This window comes from Suncus etruscus, chromosome 4, assembly GCF_024139225.1.
Source record: "Suncus etruscus isolate mSunEtr1 chromosome 4, mSunEtr1.pri.cur, whole genome shotgun sequence".
Classification (NCBI taxonomy): Eukaryota; Metazoa; Chordata; class Mammalia; order Eulipotyphla; family Soricidae; genus Suncus; species Suncus etruscus.
In genome coordinates this window covers 98688982-98710984 of record NC_064851.1, presented here as the reverse complement: position 1 = coordinate 98710984, position 22003 = coordinate 98688982, and the positions used below count along the sequence as shown (strand labels likewise).

The following is a 22003-nucleotide window of genomic DNA, read 5'->3' as shown; positions in this document are numbered from 1 at the left end:
TGCTTCAAAATTTTATTGTATTGTTTGCTTATTGGCAGTTTCATAAAAACATTGCATGATATGAGTGTTCTTTTCCACCATTTCCTCTCTCATATTGTTTTGGATATAAAAAACATAATATAGAATATACTAGGCTCTTTCAGATATCAGTGTCTTGTAAATACTATTTCCTCTGCTTATCTAAATCATTTGTAATATTTCTTTTTAAATATATATTAATGGAAACACAAAAACACAATACAAAAATCCTTTCCTCACACCTATATTCATTGCAGTGCTATTTACAATAGCCAGACCCTGGAAAAACCGAGATGCCCTTCAATAGATGAATGGCTAAAGAAACTGTGGTACATATATACAATGGAATATTATGCAGCTTTCAGGAGAGATGAAGTCATGAAATTTTCCTATACATGGATGTACATAGAAACCGTTATGCTGAGTAAAATAATCCTTTGTAATCCAGAGTAAAAGAGAGAGACACAAAATAATCTCACTGATATATGGGTTTTAAGAAAAATAAAATACATTATTGTTATAAACACCAGAGATGAGAGCCAAAAGCTACCTGCTCACAATATGAGGCTTACCACAAAGAGGGGTTGTAACGTATCTGTGCTGTTAAATCCTTTGTTGGATATTTGTGAATCCAAGAACAGTCCCCAGAATGAGAAATTCCCATTTCCTTGTCCCCTTTTGGGGGGAGACCTTGGTAATATTTATCCGCAGCAAATAATAATCCACACAGACAGGAAGGATAGGGTGTAAAAGATTGGGCAAAGAGAGTGAGAGAGTGAGAGAATTCTCTTGCAGCTTGCAAACAGCTTTCGCAAAAGGACCCCTCTCCCCTGTCCATCAAGCTATTTATTGCCAAATCCACAGCGCCCCCACCTGGAAAGTGTAGGTTGGGCAATAGTCACAGAACAATCCCAAGGAAATATTTTTATATACGACAATTCCAAAGATAATTATGGAAACTTTTTCATATACTACACGTGGCGAGTGCAGTTAGAAAAATAACTACACTAACAACTACCACGACAATGTTAGTAGGAGAAGTAGGAGAAGTATGTCTCGAATGCAGGCAGTGGGTGGAGAAGAGGAAAATAGGGGGCATTGGTGCTGGGAATGCTGCACTGGTGAAGGGGGTGTGTTCTTTGTATGATTGAAACCAAAGTACTATCATGTTTGTAATCAAGGTGTTGAAAAAAAGAAAAATATATATTAATAAAAATCAAATATATATTAATGGGCTGTAGTGATAATACAACATATAAGACACTTGCTTTGCATATTGCTGACCAGGGTTTGATCCCTGGCACCACATGTGATCCCCAGAACCTTCCAGGACTGATCCCTGAGTCCAAAGCTAGGAATAAGCTCTGAATACTGCTGGGTATATCCCAATAAAGGGAAACCAAAAAGTTGTTTATTATTGTTCTGGTAACATGGTCTATAACTGTGTTAATGCTAGCCTTTGTTGTACTGTAATACTGGTAATTCATTAATAGTACTACAGCTGAAGTGCCTTTAGATTCTCTTTTCATACTGTATATTAGATTATGTTATTGCCCTTTTCCCTCTGACATATTTGTTTACAAAACACCTTCTAGTTCTGTCCAAAATGCATCAGAAGTAAAATTTCATCTTTTATTATAGCCCAGTATTATTACATGATTTATGAAACTCAGCTTAGCTGTCAATTCCCTCAGTAAACGTTCATTTGTCTCTTTCTAATGTAATTGTGAAATTAAAATGTCTCCCATAGGCTCCCACAATAACCCGTATTTTTTTTATAACTTAATGCAATTTTCTGCTTTTTGTTTATTAACTACCAATAATTATTTTGGTAAATGGGAGAAAATATGTGTTTTATATTTGCCCCAACCACAGTGCAGAATAAGTTTCTTTTTTTTAATTTGTTTTAATGCACAAAGAAATCAGTTTTATGTATTGTAGTTATGCAAAAAGTAACAGCATATATTTTCTTATAAACCTTAAAATTAAATTAAATTAAATATTGAAGATTTTAAATGTTTAAATTTAATTAAACACTATTAGAATCATAATAAATAATTATGAGTTCATTGGAAAAAATGTCACTGGATTTATTATTATCTTTTAATAACCCATTTGTCCCCCAAAATTTTTAGACAGTAGGAAGTACTGGTTGGACTTAATGAAAATACATGAACACAAGTGTAATTAAGGGAATAAAAGTATTAGAAAAAGAGGTAACTGTGGATGTGTGTCCTCAAAGCTTGAGATATTCTGGCATGTCAACAAATATGGCCCTTATTAAATAATTAGCAATAGGTTATATTGAATTTTTATCTCCATTCTCTGAAAGACTGACTTCTGTGGGGGTATCTGCAGCTTCCTTATCTACTGACTTTGGCTAAATTTAGCCAATGGGTTGCTCTGGCAAAGGATCAAAGGAAGGAGTAGAGAGAGGTCAGGATATTAATTTTCTTATATTGCTTAGAGCAGGCTTCTAGTAATTTATTCCTTTATTAAAATTCCTTAAAAGTATTCTAATTTAAATGAATCCTCTGCTCTCTTATTGAGATGATACAATCTCAGAGTCCTTTGAAGATAGATTGGATGCCAGGTTTACTTACTTTCATAATATCCATTAATGTTGTAAAATTGTTTGGGATTTGGTGGTTTATAATATCATGTAAGGTTCTCTGAGAAGGAAGTTCAGCAGAAAAAAGTGAGATAAGAAAGGAAATAAGCCAAAATATACCCCTGTATTACATACAAGTCACAAAATTTTGGTTATCAAACAGTATTAAAGGGGATATAACCATGGTAGAGGCATGACATAATTGATATAATTAGAATTTCACATACTTGTAATGTTTATTTACATCAGCCTTTAGTTTACTCTTTAATTGTGAAGCAGTAATATCCTAGAGACATCTTTTATCATTTGTGCTAGAGTTATATTTTCCAGTTTTTCTTCTTTTAATTTCTCATTATATTCTTTCTGGTTATTTTACTGCCCACTTACCATCATAACCAGCAGTTATTTTACTGCTCTACTTACCATCAGTATATATAAAAGTAAATGGGTGAAAATTCTAGCTTTAGCGTCATGGTGAGGGATTTGTCTGGAAGGAGAGAGACATTTGCAATTAAAATAAATTTTTTCTCTGAAAACTGGGGAACTCTTGGGAGGAGGAGCAGACCAAGTTCCCCCATATTGTTGAAGCCTTGGCAGTTGCACCCACAAATCTCTGTTGTTGATACACCACTAGTGCCACTTCAGTTAGATGCCTAATTCAGAAAAACTTCAGGTATGCTGGAACTTGCTTTTAGAACTCATAATTAATGAATGCAGGCAGCCTTTCCCATCCCTTCCATACTTCTAGAAGCCCTGGCAGCCACAGACAAGTCCCACATATGCCTCCATGTCAGCAATAGAATCTGAAATTCCTGAAGCAACACCTCCAAAATTTTCAATTCTGACACCCCTGTAAGAACTTGCTAAATTAGACTTTAAAGTAGCATAGAAGACACCTAAAGTTAACAAACAAAACCAATAATACAAAGATCAACTAGCAACACACAGCTTAGTAAGACTTTAGACAATAACTTAATGACCCACTATAAGATATAATAATATTCACAAATCTTTTTGCTGAATATTTTTCCCAATTTTTTTCCCAATAATCATTAACACTTAGTTGTAAAAATGCAATATAAACTACTTTGTGCCTACCATGGAGGCAGATTTGGGGAGGATAGAAATCCAGGTACAATGAATGAGAGAATTTTACACTGACATTGGAACATGGAATGTCAGAAAACAATGTATTAATGAACAGCTGTGTAAACCATGGTGTTTAGATAAAGTAATAAAACAATTTTAAAACTGAACTTTTCAATTTTATCTAAATTGTTTGTCTATATTGCTACAAACATGGAAAGTTGTTATCTGTGTCAAAAATTAATCAAAAAAACAAAATCTAATTTATAATGATGGAGATAACCAGGATTCATAAGTAGATATTATATGCTAAGTATAAAGTCCTGATGTTCAGACCTTCTTCCTTTTAGAAGCAGAACCTTACTTGAATTTTAGATCATCGTTGGCTCATGTGAACCTAATTCTGTGATACAGATAAAACAAAATGTTAATCCTAGCAGGACTGACCAGTTAACATATCTTGAGAAAATGAGCTAAATGTGCACAGAAAACCATAATTTCAATTTGTGTCTGCTTTTGATTTGGGGCACACCTTAGAGTACTCCTGGCTCTGTTCAGGGATCACGCCTGGTGAAATTTGGTGAGACCATATGGAGTACCAGGGACAGAACTTAGATTGGCAAAGCAAGCACCCTATGTGCTCTCCTCTTCCTGGCCCAAATTTTGATTTATAATACCGACATAACAATTGTTTATATTTTTCTTAGCTTTTGAAGTGAAAAAAAATCTAGCATTTCTCTTGGTACATGCTGCATATTTTGTCAAGCTTGATTAAATTCTAGTTTAGTAGCTAATGAAACTAAGGGAAAAAAATTTAACCCTTTGGTTCTTATCTTGCTTTTCATTGGTTAATTCTTTTTAAAATATTTTTTTATTCTTTCATTTTAGGTTCTGCTTATGAAATGGTTGAAAATATATATTTTTTATTCTTTCATTTTAGGTTCTGCTTATGAAATGGTTGAAAATCTATGCTCTTTATCAACTGGAGAAGTTATCAAATGTATTGGTCTTAAAATTAAGAAAATAATAGCTGAAATTTGTGGTTGTGAATCTTCTCATTTATTAGAACTGCCTATGAATTTTCCAGGTACCGCATATTATAAATATTTATCATTTGTTAAAAATTATTGTTTTGAGTTTATGCATGTGTACAAGAGAAAATAATGAAGAAGCAGTATTTTTTATTTTTATTCCAAAGCAGGGGATTAAAAAAATGTGAAAGCTCCTGCAGGTCAAGGCTTTAAAGGATGGATATAAGGTAAAGATGTCTTTTAAATTAAAAACATTTAAGTAAAATAATATTACAACAAATGGTAGCTATGCATCATTTTCAGTCAGCTTCAATAAAATTAGGCCAAAATGCTAAAATACAATTTTTTTCATAAAATAAACCCATTTCCTGACTTACCAACCATTTTCCTGCATTGCATCTGATTAGCACTAATTCGCTTTAAAGTTTTTTTTATTCATTTAGTTGTTTAATTTTCTTCAAATAATTGAACTCTTTAGGTGTTTGTATTTTCTGCATGACTTATTTCACTAAGCCAGTGAATGTATAAATGTAAAAAACGTATAAATGTAAGAAAAAAGGCTAACAAGCCACTTATGAAAAATATTTTGTTTTGCATTTGTATGCATTAACGTGGTACATATAGTTGAATCTTACTAACTATGTGTTAACAGCAGAGATGCATTCTTAAGTAAAGTTTGGTTTATTAAAGCAGAACTTCTTTATCTTATTGGGTCATTGAAATAGACTAATAATTTGCAATACACAATCTGTTACAATTCGCACCCCTCTGCTGGAGGTGAGTGCATAACTGTTTTCAGATTTAGTTCTGATACTCTTTTACATTCCGGTTATGATGCTTGCCAGTGGTTGCTGTGGTGTTTGCACATGGTGCAAAGTCTCCTCCTGGCTGAGGAGTTTACAAATCTTCAATTGCGCTCACCAGATGTCACACATTCCACTTGCAGCCGCTGGGTTTCCGATAACATCACTACCATAACGATGCTTGGGTAAATATGGGTGGCATTGGGGGTCAATCTTGTGGCTGCAAACGTGCAAGGCAAACACTCTTCGTTAATGCCTGTGGGATCTGGAATAGTCTTCTCTCCATTTCTAAGTAATGTATCTGCCCTCCTCACTTACTGTCCCTGCTCTCTTTCTCTGTTCCTTTCTCTGCCTCCTCTATCTTCAGTATTTGAGAGAGGAGTTTAATTTCCTTTTTCAATTTGACTAAGGATGCAGAGATGGTATAGAAGGTAAGGAATTGCCCTTGTATACAGCCACCCTGGTTTGTATTTCTGGCACCACATATGGTTTTCCAAGCAGTGAGAGGGCTCCCTCCTGAGCACAGATCTAGGACGAGCATTTCAATATATAGACACTCCCCAATTTTTAGCCTATTGTTTTCCTCAATTATTAATATTCTGTTGTAGGCAGCCATAGATATACAATTTGTTTTTAACAAAGGCCACAAGTGAAGTCTATTTCTACTGAGTAATCTCAGAAAATAAAGTCAGTATAACGAAAAGAATGTTTTTAGAGAGTCATTAGATATATCAAATAATGACAAATCTCTGAGATGATATTCTCAAGAAAGCTGACCTTTCTGTGACAGTCAAACTGCTGGTTTTGCCATTATGGTGGTTACTGTTCACTACTATGGAATTAAAGGGTATGGGAATATAAGAATAGAAAAATAGCACAAGCTTGCTATTCTTCCTAAGACAAACATTTTTTTTTTAACATAAATGCTTCCTAGATTATTTCAGTCTTTTTGGCTAATTTTCAGAGCTTGGAAAGATTAATTCTGACAATTTGCTTTTATGAAGGAGAAACAGTTTTTCAGTCGTACTTTTCTTTTTTCCTGACATCTGTATTGAAGTACATTAATTCAGGTCCAAAATTTTTTCATGGTAATTCAAACACATATAGACAAAGGTAATAATCATATAAAGTTATGATCATGAAAAGGGCAAATTAATAGAATAGTTGAAAGTGTAAATGTGCTACTGAAGTTCTACTTAACCTTTCACCAATAAACATAGTGTCATAAATTTGGTTAATGCAAGTTCAAGCAGTAGTCAAGAATAGAAGGTTTTTGGGGCAGAAAAATAGCACAGCAGTTAGGTTGTTTGCCTTGCATGCAGCTGACCTGGGCTCTATCCTCATATCCCCATATGGTCCTTTGAGTCTGAATAATTTCTTTTTTTCTGCTTATATTGAATTTATTTTTCTGCACATTTAAAGACACAAAATAATGAAACTACATAGTAAATGAAATAATTATATTAAAATAACTTTCTGAAATAATGAAAAGCATCTTAAAGAAGAAACAATAAACTCCACTTTCTGTAGCCTGAGTAATTTCTGAGCACAGAGCAGGAGTAAAGCCTGAGCACTGTCCTGTGTGGCCCCTAAAAAAAAATGAGAATGGAAAGGCATTTTTTTTTTAATTTTGTGCTTCAGCTTGTGACACTCAGGGGTTACTCTCAGCTATGTGCTCGGAAATTGCTCCTGGGTTGGGGACCATATGGGTCAGCTGCGTGCAAGGCAAATGCCCTACCACTGTGCCATCACTCTTGCCCTGAGATTGGAAAGCTTTGTATTTGATTTGGCAAGGATACTTTTACATTGTAAAGTAAAAGTATTGGCTAAATTGTGAATAGGGAATTCAATTGCAAAATAGAGCACTGATTGTGTTCTATATTAATGTTATGTTTACATTTGTCTTTGCTTTAAAATGTTTCTTAAAGTTTGAAATAGAAAGCAGTCATTTCAAATTTTAAGAAAATAGATGCTCTACTTTAAAAGTGCAAATTGTTCTTTTATAAAGAAGATCCTTCTCTTGATTGAGCTTTTTTTTTTTTAGGATTTACAGAATATGTAATTTTTGCCAAGAACAACAGAAATATATTCTTATATTTGGTAGTTGATTGCTCTAACCCCATAGATTAGTAAATCAATGTAATGTTTGGAATGGAATGAACTCCAAATTTTTGGATTACTTCTTGGAAAGATTTGTTCCTACTTTGTAGTATTTTGAAGCATGGATAATGAATGTCTTTTCTTTAGGCACAAGAAATATCCTGAAAGTGTTTCAATATATTTTTATGATGATCAGGTTTTTACCCAAATGGCATTTACATAAGTGTCTGGACCATATGTTCAAGGAAAGTTGTGATTGCATCTATAAAACCAGAGTTAAAATTATAAGTCTGGACTGAACAATTTCCTTGTTTGAATTTCTGGATCATACTTTCTATATAAAATTTTGATGGTGTACAAATTGTATTGCTGTAGATAAGAAGCTAAGAAATGTGATAGTAGAGTTTAGGGATAGTACATTTTCTACTAATCTACATTGTATTCTTCCCATATTTCACATCCAAATGAGAATTCTGATGATGTGCCAGACACTGCTGTAAATACTTTTACCAAAAAAAAAAAAACAACTGACTACAGGCTGTGTATATAAAAATATTAATTAAATTTACATTTTATAGATTAAAATGTAGACAGGTCACTGTGCCTAAAATCACATTGTAGGTGGTTGTATTAAGTCTAACTATATTAATATTCAGGTAGAAAAATATAAAGATGCATATTTTATATACTCATCCAAGTTCATTTTCATGGCTATTTGAGGAAACTTTAATCATGGTACACTGTCCTCTTCATAGTATTCCCTTGAAAAATTATCTGAGAAAATCCATATATAGAAAACACATTTATCCTCACAACTAAATGTTTTGTATTTGGAAGAATATTACATCAGGGTGTAACTACAGGAGGTGATCAACAGTGAAGAGTATATGAGAGGTTACTTAGCATAGATAGATATTAAAAATGTATATATGTAATAATAATTTTAATTGTGTATTTTAGGAAATTATGTATCTAAAATACCATCCCTTCATTTCTGATATCTAGAAAATTATCAATATGTTTTATATCTGTAATATTTTCTAGTTGCACATATTTTAATTTTCAACAGGAAAATTTTAAGTCAACTACATTTCAAATGCTCAATATAGTATTACAGTAATGGTTCCTATGCAGAACTAAATAGTATGATTCCAAATCCACAGTCTGAGGCAATTTTTGCTTAATAAGAGAACAAGAGAGAGTTTACCAAAGTTAGTGTCACAATGAGGATCCATAAATCCCTGGATATTTGTCATCTTTTCTGTTTTTGTTACTTGCGGTCAACAAAATAATGTTAAAAAGAGATAATCAATGCTGCTACACTTAATAAGAAATAAGAATTTTAAAATGAATGTTAGAAAAATTACTATATATAAAACATTTGATTCATCTTGCCAATGAGTTTAAATCTTTTTTGCAGATAAGCTTCAAACTTAAACTTGTTTCTTAAATTGTTTCAATTAGAAAAATGGCTTTTATTAAGTCTTCATACAATTCCTACATAGCATTGTAGCCAGTGGGCTGATTTACCATACATTCATTAATTAGGTAAGCAATGGAGCAAAGAGACCAAATGCAAATTTATTATTTGTCTTGGTACAGCAGACAGCATGAGCTTCATGCCTTACTGATTGATTCTGGGCCCTAAGCCTATGGTGATATAGAGTCAGGTCAGTAAATGTACAGAAGAGAAATGTAATCCCATGTATGTAAGAGACAGCTGTAAATGTCTATTTTTGCTCTTAAGAAGAGCATAATGCCTCTCCAGTATCCTGGGAAATCAAAAAAATTTCCTTTGGGGAGAGGAGGTTAACTATTGTCCTGGAATTTTCTCAGGAGAGAGATAGTTTCTATTTTTATATTAGTCAAAAGACAAATCCACCTACATTCCCAGAGGCATATAAAAATGCCATAGGGAATCATCTCCCAAGATAGCTATATCTATTCACAGTAAAACTCTTCAACACTATTTTTAAATATACATATGTTATATGAAAAAAAGTATTTTAAAAAAACTGGATGAAGGGGACCAGAGAGATAATACAACCAGTAGAGAGTTTGCCTTGCATGTGATCAGTGTTGGATCCTGGCTACCTAAATTCTCCTAAATCCATCAGCAGTGATCCTTGAGAAGTAAGCCCTGAGCACAACCAAAACAAACAGTCCCAAATCAAACCAAAAAAGCAAACAAACAAAAATTGGACTAATAATAGGAATATTTCTATTAGGATTGATTAAAGTTAAATAGCTAAAATTTATGAAATTTTCTTAATTTTATAAGTTTATTTCTTTTTTAAATTTATTTCTTAATGTTCATCATTTCTTAACTTCTTAATTTCATTAGCCCTCAAGTATCTTTTATATTATCATTAATAAATTATTCCTAAAAATTATCTTCACCAGTTTAATTTGTAAAACTACATACATAGTTGATAGATAACACATAATATTACATTCTATATTTCATCTACCACTGAAATTACAAAGAATTTTTATATTTAGCCATTTTATAATTATGACAGATTATTTCTTTTCAGTTTCATTAAATAGCTATTTATTTGACTAAAATCTCAGTGTATAAAAAGACCTAATGAGAAAATTATCATGAAAAATATTTAAAATATATTACTTTATAGTTAGTAACATTTTATCTTCTGGGTTTTGAAGGACTTTTCTTAAAAAGAAAAAACAAGATTTAGGGCAGAATTTGCTCCTATTTTTCCATCTGGATGTTATGATTACATCTAATTCAGTGAAGTTCTAAATAAGGCTCCCTACCTTTTTTACAATTTACTATTCAAGGAATCACAGGCTATTCTTCCAAATTTTCTGGGTCAACTTCTAAGGGCATCTCTTCCCCGCTGTATTCACTTAAGCAAAATGAATCTTACTCTGTCTGTGACATATCTTCTCCAAGTATTTTCCTGAACAAAAAGTCTAGGATGCATAGTATAAGAAATGTCAAATAATGAAAATACCCAAGAAATTTAGGTTTTTATACTAATTTTTAGTTCCATTTTTATCTATTTTTTCTGTTACTGTTTTGTGACTGATTATAATAATTTCTTAGTCTTCACATAACTAAAATACATTTTATCTAAAATACTGTCTTTGCAGTTTGAGTTGTGTTTTTCCTGCATTCACATATATTTATTTTAACACAGTCTATCATTCTGTAGCAAGATCATTTGAAAATAGGTTTATCAAATAGTATAGTAATATACCCAAAGGCAGTGGAGATGAGGACCAGGAGGAATGTTTCATGGTAGGAAGCTTGCCACAAAGAGTGGAGGAGTGCAATTAGGGCACAGAAGGGATCACTATGAAAGTGATATTTCAAAATGATCACACTGTCAAGACTGGGTGCTGTAAGGAGGTAAAGTGATATGTATGATACACCTTCAAAAACCATATTTCAAACAATAGTGTTTAAAGGGGAAAAAGAAAGAGCAATAAAGAGAGGGTGGAAGGAGAAGTAAAGAGAGGTATAGAGAGAGAAAGAAGAAAAATATCTGCTATAAAGGCAGGCAGTAGGAAGAGCAGGGAGGATAGTGGGAAGCAAACTGGGGACAGTGGTGCACGTTGAAGGGATGAGTTTTGGACATTTTATAACTGAAAACCAATCATGAACAACCCTGTAATTATATCATGGTGATTAAATTAAAGATGTTTAAAAAAGAAAGAAAAAGTAGATATTTTCACACCTAGACTTTTACTATGAGTTTTTTTAAAGATTATTTTCCTTTATAGATTAGATAATTCAAGATCTATTATTTTATATTTCAATTTGACACGAATTGAAAATTTTAACTGAAGTTTCATATACTTGAATAGTAACATTGTAATTATTTTATATTTGCAAAGTACTCATTAGACATCTCCACCATTTTACCATCATTCTTTATCCTTTCCCATAATTCCTAATTTCCAGTGTTACCTTATTCCTTTCTGAATTTTATGTCCTGCATGTGAGTAAGATACCTGGCATTTGTCTTTTACTATCTGATTCACTTCACTCCTATTTTATCCAGGGTGCAGCAAACTGAAAATGTATATATTTTTTCTCATAGATAATATATTTAGACTATCTATGTACTATGATTGCATCAAAGTTTTTTTATTCACTAATTTGTTGTTGGGCTCCTGGGTTTTTTCCACATCTTGACTATTAAAAGTAGTGTTTCAAAGAGCATAGATGTGTATACATATTTCTGTACTAATAGTCTTTTAATCTTGAAGAAGATACTCAGGAGTGAAATAGTATGGTCATGTTCTATAAATTTTCATAATAATAAGAATATATATAAATCTTCTACAGCAGGGGTCTTCAAACTACGGCCCGCAGGCCACATTTTGTATTTATTCCCATTTTGTTTCTTCACTTCTAAATAAGATGTATGCAGTGTGCATAGAAATTTATTCATAATTTTTGTTTTTACTATAATCTGGCCCTCCAACAGTCTGAAGGACAGTGAACTGGCCCCCTGTTTAAAAAGTTTGAGGACCCCTGTTCTACAGTATCATTCATCATTATGTGTTCTTACCACCCTTTCTCCACTTCTACAATTTTATAAAGTTCATAAGTGATACCTCAACATATAATAATGGAGGAACTTTCAGGAATAGCCCTAACATGTCTTTGATTCTTAGTCATTGCTAAAGCACCTTATTACAATTATACAAAATTATATTTTCATATATATACGTTAGAGTAGTTTTAGGTTCATAAAAATCTTGATGGAAAGCACTGAAGCATTGAATTTGCCTGCTCAGTGGGTTCATATATATAACTCCTAACTCCTCCATTAGCAACATCTCCCACTACTGTGGAAACACTTGTTACAATTGGTACACCTTCCATGGTCCATCTAATAATTCAAAGTTCACAATATACATTTGGTTCAGTTTTGGTATTGTGCATCTAAGTACTTAGAAGAATGCATATTGTCATATACCTGTAATTAGGGATCATATTTACTCTTTGCCCTTTTTACTTGTGATCTGACAACAATCTCTTTTCATTGTTTCCATACTGCACACTCTCTTAAATGCAATAGTTGAAATCATAGATTATGTAGTCATTTCACATTGGCCTTTTACAAAGAATAATATGAAGCATCCACTAAGTATTTTCATAATTTGAAAGTTAGTTTCTTCTTATCACCGAATAATATTAAATTATTAAGCATATTTAATTTAAAATCGTGGGATTTGTCTACGCATGGATATGGTCAGGTACTACTCCTGACTTTGCTCAGGGATCATTCCTGGTGGGGGCTCAGGGGGACATGAAGTGCTAGGGAGTGAACCAAAGCTGACTGCAAGCAAAGCAAACACTCTATCCACTCCACTCCCTATTTATTCATTTTATGCATCACAAATCATTTGGGGCTGGGAAAATAGCTCAGTGGGACGGGTCTTGCATCCCTAAGTTTCTGAGTTCTACCTTGGCACTTCATGCCCCATTCCTCTAAACTGCTGGCTCTAATGACACCCCGCCCCTGCAAGTACCACTGGGGGTAGAGTCTTATTAAAAAATAGAGTGACTGAAGACATAGTACAGTAGGTAGGGCATTTATCTTGCATGTGGCTAACACGGATTTCATTCCCAGTCCCCCATATTTTCTCTTTAACCTCGCCAGGTGTGATCCCTGAACACAGAGCTAGAAGTAAGTCTTGAGTAGCTAGGTGTACCCTCCCCCCAAAAGAAAGTGTAGGGTTATGAGATAACAAAATACAGGTGTTAAAGGTATATGCGTTGCATGCATCTAATACTAGATTGATTTGTAGCAATACAGGTATGACCCTGGAGGCCTTATAGAGCATTGCTGTGTTGGCATAGGTACTCCTGGATACAGTAACCTCTGGCTATTGAATTTAATTGCAGGCATTTGACCAAGAAACAAAAGAGGAGGGGCTCTCGGAACTCCTGAACACTGTTTGGGGAGACTCCCCAAATAAAAAGTACGAATGCTTGAAAGTTTTAGGTGTGAGAGTTACCTCATCCAGCACCACAAGTGCCAAGAATCTTCTACCTGTTACTTCCTGCTAACTCCTCCACTTTCTTGATTACCTAAATTCTATGATCAGAATCTAATGATTATATTGAGTTATAATTGACAATTTTAATCCATTGGATATTGTCTATTGCTTTCCTTTGTTTCTTCATATATATTTTCCACAAGATCATCTGGTATTTATCATTCTCTTTGATTTATTATCCTTAATATAATATGCAATAAGCCTAGTGTGCATATATCTTTTTTAATTAGTATTTTTGTATTCTTTGGATAGATATATAGTAATGGAATTTCTAGATCATAGTCTAGTTCTATTTTTGGTTATTTTCAAAGATTCCATACTGCTTTCCATAGAAGTTGAAATGGTTTATTTTCTCACTGAGAATGAATAAAGACTATTTTCCTCCACATTTCACAATAAGTATTGCTTCAAACATTTTTTGAACTGGATTATTCTTACTAAATGTTGAAAATTAGAAAATATTAGCATGTTGAAAATTAGAATTTTGAATTTTGGAAAATGAGCCTGCTGAAAATTAGAAAACTCTAAGAATCCATAGAGAAATAAATTAAAATTTTATATGGCTACATCACCAGAGCACAATTCGTTTATTTTGGGTTTTGGACCACAATTAACAGTTCTCAAAGTTTACTCCTGTCTTTGTGCTCAGAGATCTCTCCTGGCAGGCTCATGGCACCACATGAGGTGCCTATTATCAAATCCAAGGTGGGCACTAGCAAGGCAAGAACTCTTTATACTAAACTATCTCTTCTGACCCTCAGGGCATTGCTTGGGGTATATTTTCTTTCATTGTACACCTACACACAAGTAGACATGCATTTTAGTGTAAGGGAAAATAAGCTTATTTTTGAAGACTTGACTGTCACTATAGAATTTTCAAAATATAATTTTAATTTAATACCCCTTATGTATCTATTCCATGTCCCTATTAAATCCATATAGATTAGTCCTTTTTATGCACTTTATGATATAATAAGTCTTTTAACTAGAGTTTTGTCTGAAATTCTTTTTATCATAATTACATATACATGAAATTATGATTTCTATGAAGTTAAAATGTTTTTAAAGCTTTTTATGAATATTGCTAAATCATATTCCATAAAGTATCTGCCAACTTACATTCCCACCAGGAGCTAATAAGAAGACCAATCTAATTGCCTTTTTGAAGCCATTATTAACTGTCTATCCTTTGCCTTTCCAATTCTTAAGAATTAATAGCTTTATTGAGTGATAATTCACAAAGCACAAATTTCAGCTGTTTAAAGGACACAATTCAGTGATTTTTAGTATTCTTGCCTCATGTGTTTTTAGCAACACAAGGTTGAATTCTGAACCTGACACAGAAGATAGCAGAAAGTCATTCATTCAAATGTAGGCGAGTCCACTTTGGATATCACCTAGTAAGTCATGTGAGTACTGTGAAAATGTCTAAAAAGAAACATATATTTTGTTCACATAAAGTGAAACTTTCTGTTCTTCTGCAAATAGGAAGAAAATCAGGTTCTATTAAATAGCAAGGGTGACCCAATTTTGAAAAAACTAGATAGTACTAAAATGTAAAGCAAAAAAAAAAAAATTAACTAACCAGTATAGTAAACAAAGGACAGTACTGATGACATACTGTGTTTTAGAAATTAATTGCTATTATTAATATAAATTAAAATAATAGATACCTTATCACTACATTTTCTATTTTTATAACTATAATAACAAACGTTGAAGTTTTTGTCATATGAACATCCTTATGCCCAAATGAAAGGTATGAAGAAATAACATTTTTGAAAATTAATTTGATAACAGATTGAACAGTATTTCTGAAAATAGAATTGATACTCTATTTCAATAATCATTTTCCAGTGAGTATATGTTCAGAAACAAAAGTGGAAATGAGAATGTAGATTTCTTTGTCCTACCCTCCTAGAAAAGTAGTTTTCTGAAATAACTGTCCCTAATTTCTCATTAAAATTTTAGCAACATAATAAATATTAGCAACAAAGATAAGATGATGATTTTTAGAGATAATAAAAACAAGTGACATCATTAAAACCAAATTAATAATTCACTCCTCTGAAAGCAAGAAGATACTTTAACTGATCAAGATATCATCAGAGACAACAGAGATGAGGGCCAGGAAGACCAACTCATGGTAGGAAGCTTGCCACAAAGAAGTCAGATGTGTCTGGTATCCAACACGCAACTTTCCAGGTTGAATCCAGTGATATGATGGTAGGTTAGGTGGTGAAGAGCTCTTAGCTGAGCTAGGGTGGTGTTTTCATATTTGTTATTCAAGGTGTCTGTTGCCTGGTAATATGGGATCAAAAGTATGTGCTTGGAAAGAAAATGATCCATTTCATATGCTTGTGAATTCAGGGGAAAAGTTCAGTTATCTTTACCAGGCAAATCAAACTCTATTTAAATTATAAACTCTAAAATCCATTTAAAAGTTGTGGTTACATCAAAAAATATTTTTTTCTTAATTTAAATTTAATATAAATGTATTTTAATTATTTTATATAACCATGGGTAACAGATTTTTTTTTGAAAGTTGTATGGCAAAAATTAGGAGACATGTCAAACAAAGCACAACATTAAAGGAAACACCACAGCATATGTTGACAGTTACAGAAAAACTGCTGCTGGTTTTACCCTTCACAGCAGAATAATTTTTTCAATATTTACCTCCCATGTGTAGAAAGGGAAACATATGGGGCTTTACATAATCATAAGCACAAACAGGTGGCTACTTAGGTACATTTAATTTGCAGGCAACATCAATCCTGAGCCACGTAATCAGTGCCACATGGCTCCCAACTCTTTCGCTAACATTTCATTAGCAAAATTAAAATCATTAGAATAGAGGGAGTGCATACTCCTCCCTCATTCACTTTGGCCACTTTCTAAACCTGTGAATAAAATGGATTTTCAAAAATTTTGTGGCATTTTAACATTTCTTTTGTTCAAGGGGACCTCAGCCACTGTGTATAATACATACCCTGCGAATAACTACAATCAGCAAATACTTGCATTTAGAATATGCTTACATCCCCCCTGTAATCTGCTCATTATGGGCATATAATTATGGTGGTTCAGTTCCAAACAATTTGTCAAAGCACAGGGTCAAACTCTTCAGAGCTACCTGGAAATATTTCTTTCAAGGCAGTCAACCTAAAGCTGTTACCTGAGGTTCATTGTCATATTCAGATGCTGGTGGAATCTGCAGAAATTATTGTTGCTGTGATTATTTTGCTCAATATGTGTCAAAGGTAGAATTTTGATTGTATGTATTTTCTGTCACTTGATTTGATTCAGTCTGAATTTCCTAGTTGTCCTCTTTGGCCCTATGGCTCTGAATTGCTCATATTTTATAACCCCTCTTCCATAGCTTTGAATTTCAGAGTGAAAGAAAATAAAAAGAAATAATAATCCTTTTAGTGTTTTCTAAGCATTAAATGCTTAGTGTTACAGACATTGACTCAGGCAATCATCACAATAATTTTTCTGGTGTAAATGATATAACATTATGTTTATTTTTTTTTTCAGAAAAGGAAATTGTGAAAGTTCTCATTTGCACTGCAAAGAAGGGTTAGAGGCTAGAATTAAACCTGGGTTGTCTGAATCAAGCAATTCACTTGATGGTTGAGAGAGTTGGGTGACAACCTTGATGTTTTTACTGCCAAAGTCATGTAGGATCAGGAGTATAATATAAGTATAATATGGAAGTTTGAATATTTCTTAACAACACCTAGTAAGAGATTCGTGGATTCCCAAAGTAGGTAGTTTTGTTTTCTAATACAAATGTGTATGAATCTTTTATACCCCAGTGGCAGTGTTCTATAAAACCAAGGGGTTCAGGCAGCTCTGGTCTCACCAAGATTTAAGAGAACTGATTTTCTGCTTCATTGTCCTTATCCAAGGTCTATTAACTCAATTGATGACTTGGGAGAGAGAAAAGTTAAATATGAACAAGTTTTCACGACCACTTTATTAATAAGCTATGTTTTATTAATAAAGCATAGCTGTAGAGTTATAAAATTCAATATTAAACCCTAACATTACTAAGATACATTATTTGTTAAACATCCCAAGAGTGTAAAATACTGCATCATGTGTAAATTGACGTAATTTAAATCTTATTGAGTAAAAAGGGGGTATTATTTTTATGTAATAGTTAAATCAAATAAGAAAACCTGGGCTTTATGACTTACTATTGTTTTACATCTAAGTAAAGTAGTGATTATAAACTTTTAGCAAGCAACACTTATAAATAACTTATTCCATTAAAATTTTAAAACATTCAAACCTAGAAATGCTTTAACCTCAGTCTTCTCTACCAATTAACAAACTTAATCATCACCTTTGATAAGTCTTCTTTGCTCCCAAATTAGCAATTCAATTTCTATGAAAACATTTTTATAAACTTTGACTTTCTCAATAGTCTTGTTTTTGTCAGAGAAAACTATTCAGTTAAGATTGTTGGAATCACTCAAATAGCTGAAAATATTCAATGATCCTTTTACTATGTATGAGAAAACTGCAGAAATTTCTATTTGGACATGTATCATTACTATTATTCTATATCACAAAAATTTAAAAACTTAGTTTAAATGTTGGGGCCAGAGCAAAAGAACATTGGTAGGGTGTTTGTTTTGCACGTAGCCAATCTAGGAAGGTGCTTAGAATCCCAGTGTCCCATATGGTCCCCCAACGCAGGAGCTATTTTTGAACGCATAGCTAAAAGTAACCCCTGAGCGTCACCAGATGTGCCCCTCCAAACAAACAAACAAACAAACAAAATTAGTTTTAATGTTAAATAGATATTTAATGTTCATTTCAATCTGCAGCTAAACACTTTAGCTATAATTTGTAGTGGAAGTATTGGATTAAGAATAGTTTTGAATAAAGTATTTTTGTAGGATCTGATGACTTATTATTTTATAAATATAATAAAATGTTAGAAAAGTAACAAAGTATGTGAAGTGAGAGATCTATATAGAGTATTCAAAATAACAAGAATTCTTAGGAATTTTATTGCAGATCAAAATCATTTTTCTTGAAGCTGAAGTGTACACTGATAAAAATAAATCAGGGACACTTTGCTTTCTCAGTAAAGAAATTAGTCATGATCAGAAATATGTAGGATTCTTTGTTTCCCACCAGACTCTTACATATTTAATCTATTAGAACTTTTGAACAAGTATTTTAAATATTTATATATTTAAATTTTTATACATGTATTTGATTCATCTTTACTTACATTTCTTTAGTTTCAGTTAGTTTTCACATTTCATTAGATTAGAATATCTTTGTTTTATTTAATATATGACTTAAGAAAACCTTGAGTGGGAGTAGAAATGTCAAGTTTTGTGTTTTTCACTTGTCACTTTGTATTATTATTTTTAAATGTATGCTTTCTTTGCATAAAATATTTAAATTTTACATAGATTTTGGGAGAATACTTTATTCAAAAATCACGATAAACTATTCTGAGGATCTACTTAAACATGATCTGGGACCTGTCGCATGGAGGAAGTACAGGAACTTGAATCAACATCATCAATCCCTTTACTTGTTTGCCTTTGAGGTTCCCTGGAGAGGCCTCATCTACACCTATAGTCAAACAGCCCTCTGAAGTATGAACAGTTAAGACCAGTACTAATTAAGTGTCTTAAATGGCAGAGATGTTCATTTTATTACTTTATCATATAAATTTTCTAATTTTTTGATCCCAAAAGGAGAGTGTAACCATACCCATCCTTGGTAGTGAATCAAATGTTGACAATCTATAATTTATAATAATAATGAGAGTTTGAAGCTCTGATCATGTTTTTGTTCGAGACTTTAGATACTTTCAAGCCACTCTATCTTTTATGAGTTCAATGATAGAGAATTTATAATATTTCCTTAATCCAAAGTGTGCTTATATATAAAATGTCTGTTTTGTTTTCATTGGGAAAATTTACTTAAATAGCAAATGTAAGTTTTTAGAATATTTTAAATGGGTAGTATTTTATTTACTTTTTTTTTTTTTTTTTTTTGGTGGGGGGAAGTGCTCAGGGCTTCTCCTGGCATTATTCAGGAGACCATATGGGATTCTAGGGATCACATTTGGATAATATGTATGGAGGGCAAGCTCCTTACTTGCTATACTTTTCTTTGGCCCTGATCTCTTTTATTTTAATTATTTTATTTAATCAATTTAAATCACAAAGTTATCCATGATTGGATTTCAGGCATGACCATACCTTTCAACAGCAATTTTGCCACCAATGTTTACTTTCTTTCACAATTACCACCAACTCTCATTTGCCCCCCTCCCATTCTGCCTCTATGAGAGGCACTTTTTTTTTTAAATATATTTTTTATTTAAGTAACATGATCATAGTTGGGTAACCAGAACACCCCCCCTTCACCAGTGTAACATTACCCCTCCCCCCTTCCGATCCCCTGCCTGTATTCAAGATAGGCATTCTACTACAGTTATTTGTTTTTAAGTTCAGTAAGTTGTATTTTTTTTCCTTAAAGGATAAGAGTAAAAAAATATAGTAAAGGTGTGATAGTGGCAATCATCGTTGTTTGCATAGGTCCAGAAAAATGAGGAAAATGGAAAAATATCCTTGACCTGATTACAAAAAGGCCTCACCACAGAAGTTTATTGGCATAAGACCTACTCTGAGTTCCAGGCATACCAGTCCATCCAACTCCAGTCATTCTCAAGTTCCCGGTGAAACTTTTTCACACTTTAGCTATTGTTGGTATCAGATTCTTATATTTAAAGACTCTGAATTCTGTGCATTTCTTTCATCGATGTCAGGCTGATGTGGAACATCCTCTAGTTTCAGCATACCATTCAATGCAGAGCGATCTGCCCTGCATGCAGACTATTGCTTAGTCGTCTGGGTGTTGGGAGCACTCTTTGGAGTAAGTCAATGCCAAAGCAGTGGTAGGTGTTCCCTGGTAGAGGCTTGGATCCTGGTAATGTTATAGACAATTGTGGTTGTTTCCATAGATGGTATCCATTGTTCAGGTGTGTGTGGGCGGTGCCCATTCTTCTGAGGCCTAAGCCAAATCATTATGCCAATGTTCAGGGTAAAAGACCTAATTACATTACCAAATTTGTGTTCCCATTTCTATTAGATAAGAACTTGTTTGCATATGTATTATTTTCCCATTTTAATGTGCCTATGCAAAAGAGAAGCAATGCCACAAGATATTGATGGTGCATCTGGGGGCCGAGAATAAAGTCCAACATTCTCTGTAACTTGGTACATACATGAAATTTATACAGCGATACTCTTCTACCAGTATTGCTTATAAAACAGATCTCAAAGTGGGAAAATTAAACAATCAAATAACAAATCCAGTAGGCAAAATTGTCACTATATGAGGATATTTGAAAAGAGTTATAGATGTAAAGGGAATATATCTGAGATATACAAAGGAGATACATGTGACCCTTTTATGTTTTAAAAAAATTCAAGAGGGAGGTGGGTGTTTCCGAGAGACCACTTTGGTCTGTGATTTGGACAAGCGAAGAGAGCATGGAGCCATGCCCTCCCCTTGTTGCCTGCTGAAGCTTCTGACTCCCCGAGAGGCGTTTGCTTCCTAATTGCTGGAAGTTGAAAGTTCAGCAGTCCCTTCCCAGCCCCTTGCAGGAACAAGGAAGCCTGGGGTCTCTTTTAAATTGCACCTCACCGGAACCCACTTGCTGGGACCCTGATCATTTGTCCATGAATAACCCTGGAAACGGGGAGGAAGGAGAGAAAAGGCTGTGGGGGGCAGCCGAGGCTGCATCTTCACCTTATCTTGGCCAAAAAGCCTACAGCATGGAACCTTGCCGTGACGCGTTGCCTGCTGAAGCTTCAAACTCTACCAAAAAAATTATTATGAAAGATATGTAATCCACCATGGCCAAAACAAAAATCCTTAGTACAGAAAAATGGTTAAATGTGGAGTAACAAGAGCTGGGAGTGAGGGAGTAAAGGAATAAAACCAGCGCCTGCACAGCGTTCAGATAATGACAAGCAGAGGAAAAACAATAATATCCATATATTTCTCATTTCACAATGAACAGGTTTAATAAGAAAAATACCTGGTAAGTCCTAATGCTGCTATTGTGCTGCTATTCCCACCTAGGAACTCCTACAAGGGACCCACCTCGATGCCTTGCCCAGCCATGTGGCCAGGCAAAGCCCTGGAGTACCAGAGGAAGTAGGTAGAGAGGTGCTGGGGTGACCCATGTCCCGCATCCCTTCCTAGGCCTGGTTACAGAGGCCTTTGGCATGGCGGAGGGCTGCCAAACGCCATGCGAGGCA

At 33.5% G+C, this 22003-nt stretch overlaps 1 protein-coding gene across 1 annotated transcript in view; it reads left to right on the top strand.

Annotated features, from left to right (window-relative positions):
- THEMIS (thymocyte selection associated) overlaps positions 1-22003 on the top strand; it is a 289446-nt gene that overhangs the window by 65651 nt on the left and 201792 nt on the right. The window contains 1 exon segment of the mRNA XM_049772621.1: positions 4656-4802. Coding sequence (XP_049628578.1) covers positions 4656-4802 — 147 coding nt within the window.